This window comes from Halichoerus grypus, chromosome 8 (assembly GCF_964656455.1).
Source record: "Halichoerus grypus chromosome 8, mHalGry1.hap1.1, whole genome shotgun sequence".
NCBI classification, from domain to species: Eukaryota; Metazoa; Chordata; class Mammalia; order Carnivora; family Phocidae; genus Halichoerus; species Halichoerus grypus.
Window position 1 is genome coordinate 9,720,503 of NC_135719.1, and position 15,991 is coordinate 9,736,493.

At 42.5% G+C, this 15,991-nt stretch overlaps 1 protein-coding gene and 1 long non-coding RNA gene across 14 annotated transcripts in view; one reads left to right on the forward strand and one right to left on the reverse strand.

Moving 5' to 3' along the window:
- AKAP13 (A-kinase anchoring protein 13) overlaps positions 1-15,991 on the reverse strand; it is a 322,213-nt gene that overhangs the window by 129,083 nt on the left and 177,139 nt on the right. For all 13 annotated transcript variants that reach the window (XM_078078910.1, XM_078078912.1, XM_078078916.1 and 10 more), the window contains one exon: positions 13,373-13,512. In XM_078078910.1, coding sequence (XP_077935036.1) covers positions 13,373-13,512 — 140 coding nt within the window. The remainder of the gene's footprint in view (positions 1-13,372; positions 13,513-15,991) is intronic.
- LOC144382840 (uncharacterized) lies at positions 11,385-12,031 on the forward strand. The gene is made up of 2 exons (XR_013450263.1): positions 11,385-11,631; positions 11,887-12,031. It is a non-coding gene; the product is annotated as an uncharacterized LOC144382840 (long non-coding RNA).

Below are 15,991 nucleotides of genomic sequence, written 5' to 3' on the forward strand. Positions count from 1 at the left end.
GGATTAGTGTCCACTGATGTACACTTTTTCATGCAACAGTCAGCGATGCCATCATAATTCTGAGACATCAAGAGGAAGACAAATTGTGTCCAGTGTTTGCCAGCCAAACGCATTGGCATTTCAGAAATATACTGCAGCGAAGATTTCCAAACCAAAGCTCCAGCACTGACGGCTTTATGTCCATGTGCCATTCCAGAAAGATTCACCTGTCACAGATTCCATGGAGAGGAAATGTTCTGACCGCTTTAGGAGAGGCTCTTCAGTCCTAGGGCAGGTAATAAGAGGAACCACAGGCCACAACTCTAGGGAATGGAAGTTAAAAACGTGGTAGAAGACTTCATACAATTTTCTCTCTCTGCCAAAGCTGAATTGTCTCTCAGTTCAGCTACTCCCTTTGGTCATCAGAGTATATATGCTTTTTGATGGGAGGGAGGCAGAGATGTACTCCTTTGGAAAGGACACCTTGTTAAAATGTAAAATCAATGGCATGCAGTCGTCAAATGTTTTAATTACTATTTGTTTATTAGAAAGAACTTCCTAAAGGAACATTTGTTTTGTGGAAATGAATGCTGATCAAGTCCTATTAGCTTAGAGATGGCCCAGCAGCGCCTCCACTTAGGCCGAACAGCTGCTGACATTTCCTGTGAGGAACTGTGTATGTCCAACACCAAGAGCTCTGCCTTTAAAAATATTTGACAAGTCCCACTTTTTACTTCTTTATGGATTTGTACAATTATCTCCCTTCATTAGACTACATTAGTTGGTTATGTGATAAAATCCTTTCCAGAGAAAGAAGTCTGCTAGTCCTTTCTTCTTCTTTTATTAAAATCTCTCATTTTGTACCCCACCTTTCCCACTCTGTGCGGGTGATAAATTACAAGAAGATACACCAGCAACTGCTACAGAACCAGGCAGCCTGGGTCTTCCCACAGCTGTTGCCCAGTTTCAAGCCTTTAGAGCTTGGTCAGTTGCAGATGCTCTCAGGAGATTTTTATGTTCAGTCACCCTTCTGTTTTCCCTCCCCCACTCCCCCAAGGGCAAGCTCGCCTTCATCTTCCCTTTCCTTTTTGCTACCTCCCTCCTTCCTGCTGCAAGCTCCCACTGACTAGTCTTGAAGAGGAAGGATCAAGGCAACTTTTCTCATCAGTCAATTTAAAGGCACCTTCATGTTTATGCACCAACAAAAGGGCTTGTATTAGAGAACCCACAGAGTGTGGGTTCAAAAACCTTTCAAAAACAAGACTGATTCAGAGATGATATTCATTTTATTTATTATTATTATATTTTAAAGAGTGTAGGTAGGGGGAGGGGCAGAGGCAGAGGGAGAGAGAACCTCAGGCAGGCTCCACACCCAGTGTAGAGCCGGACGAGGGGCTCAATTCCCATGACCCTGAGATCACGACCTGAGATGAAATCAAGAGTCAGAGGCTCAACCGACAGAGCCACCCAGGCGCCCCTAGAGATCATATTCTTAAAAGGGCATGCATTATTTTGTTGTTTTTGTTTGTTTAGCCCATCCTCCTTCCCAGAGAGCCATGCCAAGAAACAGACACATGGCAGTAGAGGTCCTCATCAGGAATACAAAACAACGATAAGTAAACTTGGCATCAGTAAGCCTTGATGAGCTTGCTAACCCCTTCCTTCTCCAGGGACAGCTAAAACCACAGCAGCTCCGAGTATGAGCCTAAAACCAAAGTGAATCGGGAGAGATACATTTTAATTATGACACTACATGGCAGATGTCAATCATCTGCATTCACCACTGTCCAGCATCTCTTAAGAACCTCCACTGGCTTCACAGAAGCCTGCGGGACCGCTGGGGGTGGGTTGGGCTGTGCAATGACAAGCTCTTTCCCAAAGCCTACAGGACACACACCCTTTGACTTAAAAAGCAAACCTAAGAGCACTGTCCACATTCTATTCTATGCCAGTCTTGAAATCATCTCTTCTCACATCTTGCAGGTATTCCTTTTAATGGATTCAGGCTGCAATAGCAACTGCATTAAAGTTTCATGTCAAGAAAACCAGGATTTAAGTCCTTTTCCTGACTCGAGGAGGAAAGAACAGTCTCAGACAAGGAGAAAAACAACCCACGGACTTTGATGTGAAGCAGACACAGCACCAGGTTTCAGCACTAATGAGGGAGGGGGCCAGAGCTCTGTTTTTCTCCTTTAGATCATCCCATTAGGGAAACCTAATGACTCCTAGGAAGGAACAGAGCTCATTGTGTTGTGTATGGTGGAGAGAGGGACAGGAACTGCTCCATGGCAAACAATCATGACACATGCATCACTTTCTGGAACTGGAATGAAAAGACTGACTCCCTATTTTAAGGCCAGCAATGCTGTCAACGGGGGAAAATCCCTTGAGTGAAACATTTCAGCAGTATTGCACTTAATGCCACCAAAAGTGAACAGTAAGAGGGACACTGGTGCAGACAGGCATAAACAATGGATAATTCCTTCTCCGAGTTCCCATGACCCAGGTGTCAACTCCTGCTTCATTACTTCATCTCTCCCAACAGAACTTCTTGTGGGATGGGATATCTCTTACTCATTTTGCCCATCACGGCATCCCGAGTTTCTCTCTTACAACGTTCAGTACACAAAACAGTGTAAGTCTGCAAATTAAAGGCTCGATTTAGTTTTGGAAATGCAAAATAGTAACTCCTGCAGGAAAGGACTACATTCTAACAGCATAATTGATTATTGGAATCTTTGTTATAAATGTTTAAAGTAAGGAACTCATGCATGGATGTGTGTGTGTGCATGTGCGCATGCGTGTTCTCTCCATGCTTCCCTGCTGACAAGCCTGTGTGTGGCTTCCCACAGTCCCTGGACTCATAGGGGTGGAATGAAAGGAAAAACTCCTGAGCCTCTTAGAATGAATGTCCTGCTGCCCGCAAAGTGGAGATTACACACTACATGGGCTTCGGTGCTTCTTGTCACACATCGGCCTCCAGATTGGTCCAGACCCTGGTCCAATCTCACAAGACCTATAGCTGACCCACTAGCCCAGCATGGCAGGGAGAGACCCGATGCCAACCTACTCTGTCCCCAGGCCCCTCTGCATATTAGCTTGTAGATGATTCAGCAGGGAAAATGAATATGATAGAATTTTTGGTTGGTGGCAAAATAAAGAGGAAGGATGGCAAAGAAATAAATTGATGTCAGAAATGAAACCGACCACAAGCACATGTTCCATAAGTTACTATTTCCACAGAAACAGAGAGAAGGGCACTGGATAGGGGATCCTACAACTCAGCTCCTTCCAGGGCTACAGGGATGTGGCCCCAGTGAAGGACACGGCAAGCACCACGTTTCTCCTTTTTCATGTCATTCATCTCCTGTGAGATTGCCAGAAAACATCATCCAACCTACTGGACTCCTGAGTGACTCATGTGGGCTCATTTGGAACTAAAGGCCCCCTGCCTTGGTAGGCAAAAGTTTTCATTACATTACAGGGAAGCTAACCCAGAACGAGCATACAGAATTTATAAAGATGCCACACTCTAGAAAGGAGAAGGTGACAAGGAGGTAGGATGCTCAAATCTATCCAGATTGCCCTACCTCGTGACCTGCATGCGGCCCAGCCACAAGCACCCTGGAATCTATGGGAGATGGCAGTGTGCTGAAGGACGTGCTCCAGAGTACGCCCCCTCCACCGCCCTGGGCAGCAGATGCACACAGCGTGTCAGCCACAACACAGGATTTGAGACACAGACTCAGCTGTGCCCTTCCATGATGCCTCTCAGCATAAGGGCAGGGAGAACAGGACTTAATGAGATAGCACAAGGTCACTGAGCTGTCAAGGTGCTCCTATGTAAGGGGTGCCCACAGCAGAGTAAGCACAGGCCTGGGAATCAGCAGAAACACTGGGAGAGGTTTGCAGTGTGCCTCAGCTTCCACTGTGACACTGAGGAGCTGACTGCAGTGACGGGAGCTGATCTCTGAGGCAGAGGTGGGCAAGACGGAGAGGCTGGACCACCACACAAGACTGACCCCAGGGTTCAGGATCCTAGGCCTGGCTCTGGCACTAACCAGCTGGGCAAACAATGGCAGACCCTTTGAGTGCTCTGGGCTCAAATTCCTTCCTTGCAAATTAAAGGGTACAGACTGCATGATAAAGTCGACAGTTCCTCCCTACACTAAGAGTCTACAATGAGAACAATGATTTCTGGAAGATTCTGGATTCCTGTAGTTAGATAATCTGGAATATAAACAGAAAAGACCTTTAACTGGCTCCACTGCTTATCTTATGATCCCCTAGCACTGTATTTTTACAAACAAACCAAGGGGGTGGTGGGACATCTCCAAACCAAGTACATTTTTCTAGTGATTTAGCCTTCTTCAAAAAGATTCCAAGCAATAGAGTAATTCATAGTTTTCTACTAATTATCTCCCTTTCCATTTTTTTCTTCTGCCTCAAGGAAGGGGTTGAGCAAAAATTTCCCAGATGCTATGCAGCTTGTAAGGTAGCTCATGTTCTATGCTGCAAAAGAATCACACACACACACACACTTATGGGCATGGATCTCAAATAAATGAAAGGTCAAAGTCAAATTTATACATCCAAATCTTTTCCACAGTGTCCACTTTGGGAAGCTCTACATTTATTCCAATTATTCCTACTATTTGTTCAAATACTTTCAGAAGTCATCTTCTGCAACTACCTTCAAGAGAAATCCAAGAACCACACAAGAAAAATGTTTCATTACTATACCTCGTTCAGCCCCAAACTCCAACACCAGAAGGAGTAGGCTTTCAAAACTCTTAAATATAGGTCAATCCTGATGACTCAGTCAGGACAGAATGCCAACTACAGATAATGAAGATCAACATAATAAATATTCTAGTTTACTCAGACTTCTGAGTGAGGCTTAAATTCGGGATATTTTAAATATGCTCATCTGAATGTCATGGAAGGTATTTTTACCATTAACTGACTTTTTCTAGAGGACTACATATGGGGCACTGAGGTAATACTTAAGACCACGTCACATTAATCCTCTAGGTCCACAAGCAGTGACACAGCTTTGGGGGGGGGGGGGGCGGTCCTCGGAAGGGAAGCAAAACGCCCTTATCACTGCATGAAATGAAAGAGGCCAAGGCGAGGGAAACATGGATTGACACTGGTTGAATGGAAATATTTACAAAAAGGTACCACTCTTTTTAATTCCCATATGGTTCACATACTACCAAACACTTCTGTTCTTCATACTTGGTAAATGTTACTCTTCTCAGTTTCCTAATGGGATTTTTTAACCTGGATTACTGCCAGGTCACAGTTACCTTGCAAATTGGGGCATTTCTGGCAATTCTTAAGCAATTCTATGATGTTCGGGGGGCCAAGTACAGAGTGAAAGCAAACAGAATTGGCTGTTTGAGACTGGAAAGCACATCAAAGGCTCCCTCAATCTATCCCTATTTTTTCCAATGAATATTTACACCATATGTGTTACAACGTGGTTATTACCAAGGAAACCCTACTACATTTCACATGAGCACTTCTCAAGAAGTCATTTGTGGCTCAGTCGGTTAAGCATCCGACTCTTAGCTCAGCTCAGGTCTTCATCTCAAAGCTGTGAGTTCGAGCCCCATGGTGGGCGCTACTCAGACTTAATGCCACTTACCCTAGCTACTCGATGCAGTACCTTGAAAAGGGAAGGCGTTCATTTAATGCTTACTAAATGAACAAAATCAAGGCCACAAGCTAGATCCCAAAACTGAGCAGCCTGAAGAGATGAGAAATATCTGAAATCTGTACCCCTGAAACCTTTCTGGATAAAGTCAACAAGTGCAAACACAGGGCACACGTTTACCCTGATGGTGGCCAACCAGAGGCAAGACATCACCAGGCATTTTCTTAACATACAGAATCAAAACCTAGTATGAGAAATCTGTGACTTCCCCAGTCATGCGTATCCCTGAGAAGGACTCGAGCCTCTCTTCACAAACCAAACGACATTTTTCTCTGTGTTTTTCTATGATGAAAGTTTCCTCTTTTAAGAGGCAAAAACAAGTGGCTGCAAAATCATGTTTATGTCAGTAAGCTAAACACAGAACTTAGGATCAGAAGCAATAGTTGTTTTTTTTTCTTTCCTTTCTTTCTTCCTTTAAGTAGGCTCCACGCCCAGTGTGAAGCCCAATGTTGGGCTTGAACTCACCACCGTGAGATCAAGACCTGAGCTGAGATAAAACTGAGCCACCCAGGCGCCCCAATACAGTATTCTTCTAAAAGAGCATCTGGTGGTGGCCCTTCCAAGTCTACTAGTAGGAAGAGTAGGTATGGCCAATCCCGTGTTTCCGATAGCACGCACATATCTTCACTCACAAAAAAACAATCAATCCGCTTTTAGAATGAAACCTGGAAAGCCATGTGAGGTAAACCCTGTTCTTTAGAAGCTCTCCTCCCTCCAGGGTGTGCACAGGAACCTGGAGAGAAGAACGTATCATCTATCTCACTGAAAGATACCGATTTGTGAGCAACTCTGTGTTTATCCCTACTTGAACACTTACTACCCTGTATCTTATTTACTGGTTTGATAACCGTCTCTTCCCGCTGGAATAGGAGTCTCTGAATGCAGACTGAGCTGTTTTCACTGTAGCAGACCTAAGGCCTAGCAGAGTTCAGTGAGCATGTGCTCAAACAAGAACTGAGTAAGTCAGTGCCCCCCCTTCACATAAACAGCATGTGGCATGATAATTGATGACTATGGCCTGACAGAATTGGTAATTTCTTCCAAGACCATCTTAACCATCACCTAACTAAAATCATCCATCCACAGTCTTAAGCGTGGGTCTGATAATTCTTAGGTTAAAATGGTGTTAGAATTACACCTACCGCTTATAAAATGCCTATTACATGCTAGCCACTCCACGAACTCTAGTTCATACAAACAATTCTTGAAGAGGACATCATTATCCCAAATTTACAGATGAGGGAACTGAGCCTCTAAACAAATGGATCAAAGCGGCAGATCAAGGGGCAGAACTGGGATTAAAACTTCGGCTTATTTGGCTCCACAAACTTTCTATTATGTTTGGCTACTACCCTTGACTGTCAAAATAATGAGATAAGAATGAAAAAAGTGAAATGAGGAGTGTAAGAAATGGGCCAACAGAGTGATAGGAATCAGATTTGGTTCTTTTGTCCCAACAGAAGATTTAAAAAAAAAAAAAAAAAAGACACATGCCCTCCTTTCAAAATGTACATATGACCTATGATCAAGCCGTTCTGTGTGTGTGTGGGGGGGGGGGGGGGGGAGTAGATTATTAATACAATTTAAGACTCCAGAGCAAAACATCTTGGGAACTGTTCAAGGAGAAAGTGATTAGCTAGGAACCTGGCCATTAAACAGTGTGATTTTAAAAAGTCTCTCATGTAATCTGACACAGAGTTGTCAAATCACTGTGTTGTACACCTGAAACTAATGTAACATCGTGTGTCAATTATACTTCAATGAAAAAAAAGTCCTTCATGATTGTCCTTCTGGTCCAACACATAAGATATACCCCCCAACATTTGACCAACTGGTCCAAAATTAAGAGCTGGAAGAAACTTCAGAGAGTCCCTAACCATTTTAACAAAGGAGAAAATAGGCCAGAGAAATTAAGTAACTTGTTCAAGGTCACTTAAAAACCTTGAGTCAGATCATTAAATTACACGTTTCCATATATTATCTACAGATACTTTCATCACACTAAGGTTATATTTTTTTAACTTCTGACTTTACAGCTTGAACCTATAGCTCTTTGAGGCACTTCTTTTTTGGCAACTACCTAGGCTAGAATAATATTTGCAGAATTTCCTGGAAATACTCCATTTCAGAGGAGACGCAGAGAAAGAATATCTCCAAAAAATCTGTATGAGAAAGCTGAGGAGTGAGTTTTCCTGTGGTTGAAGCTAGCTCTAGCATCAGACCCAAAAGGGGTAATTGGGGAGGCCTGGCTCTCTTAAATGCCAAATACATGCAGAGAAGACTTGTTGGCGTCTTGTAAAGAGGCCAATTTGCCTTTCCCTAGGTGACAAGCCACAAAACTATATATGTAAATATGACAGCAGAGACATCATTAAAAGGACCTTTCTTGAAACTGAAAACTTAAGAGGGTAGGGTGTGTACGCCATTTTGTGTATCAGTGTTAAGGCTTGTCCAGTTAGTTACCAAACAGCCCGAGAGCTGCCATATTTTCCTACGGCAGCTGAGCAAGAACGCTGTGACAGCCACACAAAGCTAAAGCTTTTAGGCAGACTCCCGGACTAGAGATGGAAATGCAAGCTCGCCCCCTTGAGACAAGAGAAAGAAAACACAGCGTTCCATTAAAAATAACAGAAAGAGAGACAGAATTCAAGATTTTAACCGGAAATAGTTCAACACTGCCCTTTCCACAACCCTGAAGAAACAAATATTAATATTTTTGTAAAAATAATTAAGAATGGAAATTCAGTTAATGTGATGTTTTGCTGTGTAGTTATTAAAAAAGGGAGAATGGTTCTGATTTACATTGCTTTCTTGATTGGGGACTGTGTGTTAAATGAAGAGTAGACTTTCCCAGTAACCTAATACTCAACATATGGGATTTTATAGTTGTGCTTGAACATACTTGTGCTTGAGTGTTTGGCTGCTAGGACCATAGGCATCCTGACAAGATATACAGGCCTGCTGAATTAACGGTTCCAAATGGCTAATAAGCTTATGCGATGAGCGTTTGGAAAAGGAATTATTCTAGAGATACCTCAATGAACAGACACCCCAGGGAAGCAAGTTCCTTCCTAATGCACCTGGCCACATACTGAAGGGTAAAGAATCCTACAAGACATGGAGTGTGCTGGTCTGCAGCCCTCGGGTAGGAGAGAAGTCAGAATTCTTTCCTGATCACCATGGAGCATATTCTCAAAAAGAATGGTCCCAGAACGCTTTCTATTCTGCACTTAAGTATCCAATGTCATCTCTATACCTAGTCATAGCATTCTTTAGGAAATAAAAGGCAGGTCTGGAAAATCTCAGTAATTTCTGCAGCAAAAGCCAACTCTTTGGACAAACAGTATCTTGGTGATATTTAGCTGCAGCTAACAGACTGTGATAAGAACATGAGACTTATTTTAAAGTGAATCACTTATGTCCTAAAATGGCCAAAGGAATTTTTTCAACCATCGCTGAAAAACACAGTAGTATAATGTAATGGTTTTAGAGTCTTAGTATGTGCAAGCATCATTCTGGGGTAGAATGCAAAAACCCATCCAGGTGAATTGGATTCCTGAAAAGTATAACCTCCCAGTTTGACTTTTCTGGAAACCACAGTATAGGAGAAACATCACTAAAATAGAAGTCAGGTCCTAATCTAGCTTAAAGATTAATTAGTTGTGAAATAAGTCAAGTCACTTAACCATCCTGAAACCATCTTCTCCTATAAAGTAAAAATGTTGAGACTGCAGAGTCTTTAAGGTCCATTCAAATTCTAAAGGTCCCAGAGGTACGACAAGCTCCATGTCTCCCAACTCAAATTACTGTCTGATGCTATTCCTGAAGCTTTTATAACAATAGCAGAGAAACAGAAACTGTGTCTTGACTTAGGAACCACCATGAGCCACTGGCTGCTTAGAGATGGAAATGCAAAGCTGTACTTTGTGTGCCAGGTCCGTCCTGCTCTAAGTGCTTGATACATATTAACTCACTGACCGGGGGGGGGGGGGGGGGGGGGGGTGCAGAAAGAAGGCAACAAAAGGTAATCTGAGAACCTTGAAACCCGTAATGTAAGAGGGGATAATGTTGAATATTAAATTGTGTCTAGTATTAAAGCGTCGGCAATACTTAGTAACAAACCACAACCATAAAATGACTAATGAGAATAGGCCACGGTGTGTGTAAGTGAATGACTTGGTCTCCTAAACTGTGAACAATTTTCAACCCAGTGAAGAAGGATCTCCTTGGACCACCCATCATCTATTGAGAAACCTGCAACATTTAACACATACCTATATTTTCTCAGAGAATATATGCAAGCATTCATCTTGATACTAATTCCTTTATGAACCACGATTTTAAGCATTACTGACCTCTCAGGTAAGGGTCTGTCTACAGCACGATGCTCAAACAGGTGAAGGATACAAAATTCCTTACATACTTGGTAGTGCCGCACTCAGCAGAGGGCTGTATGCACTTTGACACTTCGGTGCTTAGAGAAGGTGACGGAACAGGGAGAGTCCTCTAAGAACTCTGAATGGATTCCTCATTTACATTTACTAGGATATTGCCATAAATGCGCCACCGTTCCAGGTTTTCGAGACAGTAACATAAGATATACAACTTCTGTTTTAAAACTGGAAGAGGATGATTCAGTGAAACAGTAATTCAGTGAAGCAATGACTGGCCTGTTCCCAAGGTCAACACACAGCCTGGGCATGTGTCAGAAAGATAGGATTAAATAATATTAAACTAATTCCATGCTCCACCCTCCACTACAATCTCAAGCTCACTCTTTCAGGGTGAAAAGTAACCCTTTTCAGACTACGAACACACAGTCAAGGGTGTTAAGGCCAGAAGGTAGAGAGAGTTAAGGAAGCCACGCTCTGGAGAGACTAAGTCAAAAAGCTAACTCAGCAGAGACCCAGAAGCCAACTCTCTGCCTTCCAACGTGCAGTCTAACACCAAGCGTTTCCACCACAAAAGGAACAGAACAATGTGGGAAAGAAAACAAGTGTACTTGCTTTCTCCTTCTTTTCATCCATTGGCGCACAAGCATTCTCTAGGCCAGGGGCCCACGCCTAGTTTTGTGTAGCCCATGAAAAATCCGAAGAGTAGGTTTTACATTTTTAAATGAGCAACAAAAAAATTGCTCAAAAAGGAGTATTTCACGGCCCGCACGTTATGTGAAGTTCAAATTTTAGGGTCTATCAATAAAGTTTTATTGGAACGCAGTCACGCTCTTGTTTACATGCAGCCTGTGGCTACTGTCACATTAAAACAGCACAGCTGACGAGTCGTGACACAGCCTGTCCCGCAGAGCCTTAAAATACTTACTCTCTGTCCTTTACCAAAAGTTTGTGGACTTCTTGAAAACCTACACAGTGAATACAGTATATGAAGAGTTCAACGGGAAAGAAAAACGAGAAAGTGAGACCCGGGGAACGTCCCAATGTGTGCTCACGATTTACCCTTTCACTCCACAGCAAACAGGGCAAGTGCCGCAGAACAAGAGGGAGGAGAGGTAAGCGGTCACACATCACATCAGTACAACAACGCTGTGAGCACACACCCCGGCACTTGCTAGACCTGAGGACGCAGGGACACAGGTCCTCTCCAACTCTACCAAGTGGAGGCAGACACAACCCCAAAGGCACCAGTACTTCCCAACAACCGACAGGTCACAGACGCCCAGGGCCACTCCTCAGAAGCCCTGCTCATAGAGCCTGCGGCCATCAGCAGGGACGTCCCTGCTGTGTCGGCAGAAATCCAGCTCCTCGCTCTCATTCTGGCTGCGTCTGACCTCGGGCTGGTCATGGCACTCTCTGAGGGTCTAATCCTTTCACCCGGAAAATGAGACATGCTGACCAACCAGAGGGGCATTCTCTCTCTCAACTCCTCTAAAACCAGAGGAAAAATGAGAAGAGAGAGAGAGAGAGAAAAAAAAGGTAATGTTTTGTTTTCTTCTTTATAATAGACACGATAAAACTGGGATAGAGGTAACCCTCATGGGAAAGGAAAGGGTCTATGATAAGCAGCAGGCTGTCTTCAGTGACAGTAATTAGTACTATGTTAGGATGGAAGACTAAGAAACAGGCATTTGAATTCAAGGATGTGAGTTTGTTCCTTCCCTTTTTTCGGGGCTTCTGGAAACAAAGACACACATGTACCCATGCAGGGTGTGTTCTCTTTTCTTTCCCCAGGGATAAGAGCGACATTTGTCTGAATGCTGCTTGCTCTACAAATAACCGCCCAGGCATTAGTCATGAACATCATCTGTAATGAGGAGCGGGTTACAACAGTCCGCACCTCCCTACCACTGGACTCCAATAAAATGAAGTTTGTTTATCACAGTTCATACACTTGAAACAGTTTGGAAGGGTACAGTTCTGTTCACCTACTGGGGCAACTTTAAGAAAAAAGTACCACGTAGCCCTCTGAAGAGCAAAAACAGGGCCTTGTCAAGTCTAGACAAAGAAGATTGATTTTCTGAGGGGAAATATGATTTAGTCTTATAAACTTGATTTGCAGCTTCCAAAGGGTTTTTTACCTATTTTTTTTTATTAACTAGCAAGGACTCTAAAGCTTAGAGCACTGTTTCTTTCAACAAGTTTGTTTCATTGTTTTAAGTTAACAGCTTTAAACAAACAGAATCTCAAGAACCTGAAGAAAAAACATTTTTGAAAACTTACTCAATATTAAACATAGAATTACCAGTGACCCAGCAAATCTACTACTGGGTATATGAAAACATATATCCACACAAACTTGTACACAAAGGTTCCTAGCAGTATTATTCATAACAGCCCAAGAGCAGAAACACAGAGATCAATACTCCATACGATGGAGTATTACTTGGCAACGAAAAGAAACAAACTATTAACCAACGTTACAACATGGTTCAACCTTGAGACAGTAAACTAAGTCAGAAAAACCTCTTGTGAAAGACCACATAGTTCTATATAATCCCATGTGATGTTCCAGAATGGGCAGATGCTGGAGACAGAAGGGAGATGAGGGACACCCAGGAGCCGGACGGTGGGGAGGGACGGGCTGCTAATGCATATGAGGTTTCTTTCTGGGGTGATAACGTTCTGACATCAGTGGTGACCGGTGCTCTGAAATCTACTGAAAACGACTAAACTGTGCACTTAAATGGGTGGATTTTACGGTGTGTGAATCATAACTCAATAAAGCTGTTAGAAAAAAAAAACTTAGTGAACTTTGTCACTAAAAATGACATGCTGCACATTTTAGACAGCTAGTAGTGAACTCTAAGTTAAAATCTCATTTTTTGCTATCAGTTTCTATATAAAGAAAGAACAGTCAGGTTTAAGAAGGGTTACTAGATCCCTTTTTGTGGTAACTCTCATTTTGCGACACGTTAAACATGATGACAAACTCAAGTCCAGTGCTCACAGGGCAAATCTTTTTCATTACAATCTCCAAGGGACCCATGCAGAAGGGCCCGTTCCAAAACCATGCTGGGTGGTACATGCTGTGTACGAAAGCTGAACGCAGCAACACAGCCACATCTACACGTGATGGGACAAGAGAAAAGGGGGGAAATACTATTGTTAAAAAGAAAAAGTTCCCCTAACAAACAAACAAACAAACAAAGGCCACAAATCAGACACAAGAGACCAGGCTAAACACATTCTGTGCTCCCACAGACTTAATGCCACTTACCGCCCGGGTCGCCAGGCCTTGCTTCACGTCAGGTGTGGCGGCTGGGTCTCCCACTCCTATGGTCACCTCTGCAGAAGCCGAGCTCGCCCTGGTATTACTCAGAAAATCCACTTCGTCTGCAGCTTTCAAGTCTGGCATTTCTGAAGAGAACAAGGGGGTTACGAAGTGCGTCTGAAAAATCAGTTCCTGTGTCTTAGTATTTACACAACACATCCAGGCTTCACGTGTTTTGTTTGCTTTTGCTTTTGTGTTAAATGGGAAAGTGTTCATTTGGAGCTGGTGTCCTTTCGGGCTCCGCGCTGAGCTATTCCTTTATCACAAGGTCCACATGGTTTTCCCCTAACCTCTGTATGGATTTGTAGCTAAGGAGACATGCACTTCAATGTCTACTGAACTTCCATTTTCACTACTGACTTTTCCTGACAAACCCGTGAGTGTGGTGCTGACTGCACATGGAAAAGTAAATTCACAAGCTTTAAGGAAACAGATTAACAGCTGAAGCTAACTAGTCCATCTTGATCACCATCAAAGAAGCCAGAGATGTTTATATTTGCACAGGACAAAGAGGAAAGATCTGTCGAGAATGAGATAAAACCTTTAAGAAGAGTCTTTCTTTAAAAACATACTGCACACTCTCATCTAACCATCACTGCAATGGACAAGACTGGAGTATTCTAGTAAATAATATATTTTTTATATTTTAATTTTTATTTCTTCCCCAACCAAAACAATCACAAACAAGGATTTTTTTTTTTTTTTTAAGATTTTTACTTTTAAGTAATCTCTACACTCAACATGGGGCTTGAACTTACAACCCTGAGATCAAAAGTCATACACCCCACCGACTGAGCTAGCCAGGCACCCCAAGGAACTCCTTTTCTTAAGAAAATGTTTTTATATGTTTTCTTTAGAATTATACTCACTAGACCAAACAGTAGTGGTTTTTGTTACCTGACCACCATATGGTCAAGCAAATACAGGAAGGAAGTGATAACTTGATGTCTGAGGCAAATTTAAGCTTTGACTTTTTTTTTTTTTAAAGGGGGCTGATGATTGAATGTTTAAAATTCACCTTGATAATACAAACGAAAATAGAACTATCATCTCAATTTCATGTGGAAACTTTTCCGTGGCCGGTTTTAATCTCGTCATACCACTACTCTAGCAGAAAAGAATGTTCCACACACCAAAGGAAAGAGCGGTTTCTTTCGCTAAAGAATCGAGTTTATTCTAACAGCACATTGTGACATGCCCAAAGGTCTACTTCAGGTTTAGGAAAGTTACATTCCTACGGATGAGCATTCATAAATTCCCTTATTTATAATTATACAATCTTACTAGCAATTTAAAAGTGGGCAAACAAGTTTCCTTGCCCAAAGAACCAAATCTATGTTACATTTCATAAAATGTAAATAAAGTTAAAAAAAAAAAATCTAAGCAATCACCTTAGAAGTGCTCACTGATCAAAACATTTCTAAATAAGAGTAATTTTTCTGGGTTGTTGATGACTTCTATTTTATTTATTTGGGGATGTGATTTTTGGCACAACCTTATTGTCCTATACCCAGCGAGTGAAAATATGTATCTTGGCAAGCAGCAACCAATCACGACCGTGAACCGTGATTACTGAGACACGAGGGGCACCAACAACCTCTGCGGGCCCGGCCTGGCTCCGTCACGGACGACTAACTTCCCAAACCACTGTGATGGATGCGCAGGGTGAGTGAAGGGCCGCATCCCTTCCTTCTGATTTGTGTTTTCTCATGTTGATTTCTATTTGGCCGCATCTACAAACAGCAGCCCCTGCCATGTGGCTCCTTCCAAGTGAGAGGTTACACCGAAGTCTCTTCACTCATAAAACAGTATGGTTAAATCCATGAATGGAAGGTAAAATTCCCAGAAATTACCCTTCGGCTGAGATCACACTCAGGTGCTTTTCCTCTAGGGCAATGTGACCTAGGACTTTCCCTGATTCTGCCTTTTTTTTTTTTTTTTCCCTGAAGAAAGCACCTATTTCTTGGTCACTGGCCACTTCTCTCTGTAACATAAGACCATGAGCACTGAACACACATGACCCTTCTTGGTAGCAGAACAAGTAACTCGCCCACACACATCAACCAACCCTAAACCCACAGATACGGCTGAAACTTCATACAACTCGTTTTCCTTCCTAAAACCTTAAAATCTTAAAAATCATTTCTTAGCATCTACACCTTATCTACATACTACTAAAAATCAAAGTCTGAAATTCTCCCTGTTTTTCACCTTTTCTCTCTGGGTATCAGAGACCCAAACTTCACATAATTTGCACTTGCTTGGGTTAAATTCGGACTACTGAGCCAGAAAGACAAATAATTCCAGCCCATGTGGCCAGAGACACAGCACCCAAATGAAAAGAACATAGCCAGGCATCAGCTTACAGCCACTCCCATTCTTCTGAAATGTCAACCTGCCAGAGCCCCCAAAATAGACTTGTTGTTGTATCTTATTTTAAAAATTTGAGACCTTTTCATTTAAATCCTGAGATAGCAGCCAACAAATTTCTAGCACTAAACAATCCAAAACACGAATAAAACTAAAAACCTCAAGTCACCAAAAACACTATAGTACCTAAGGCTT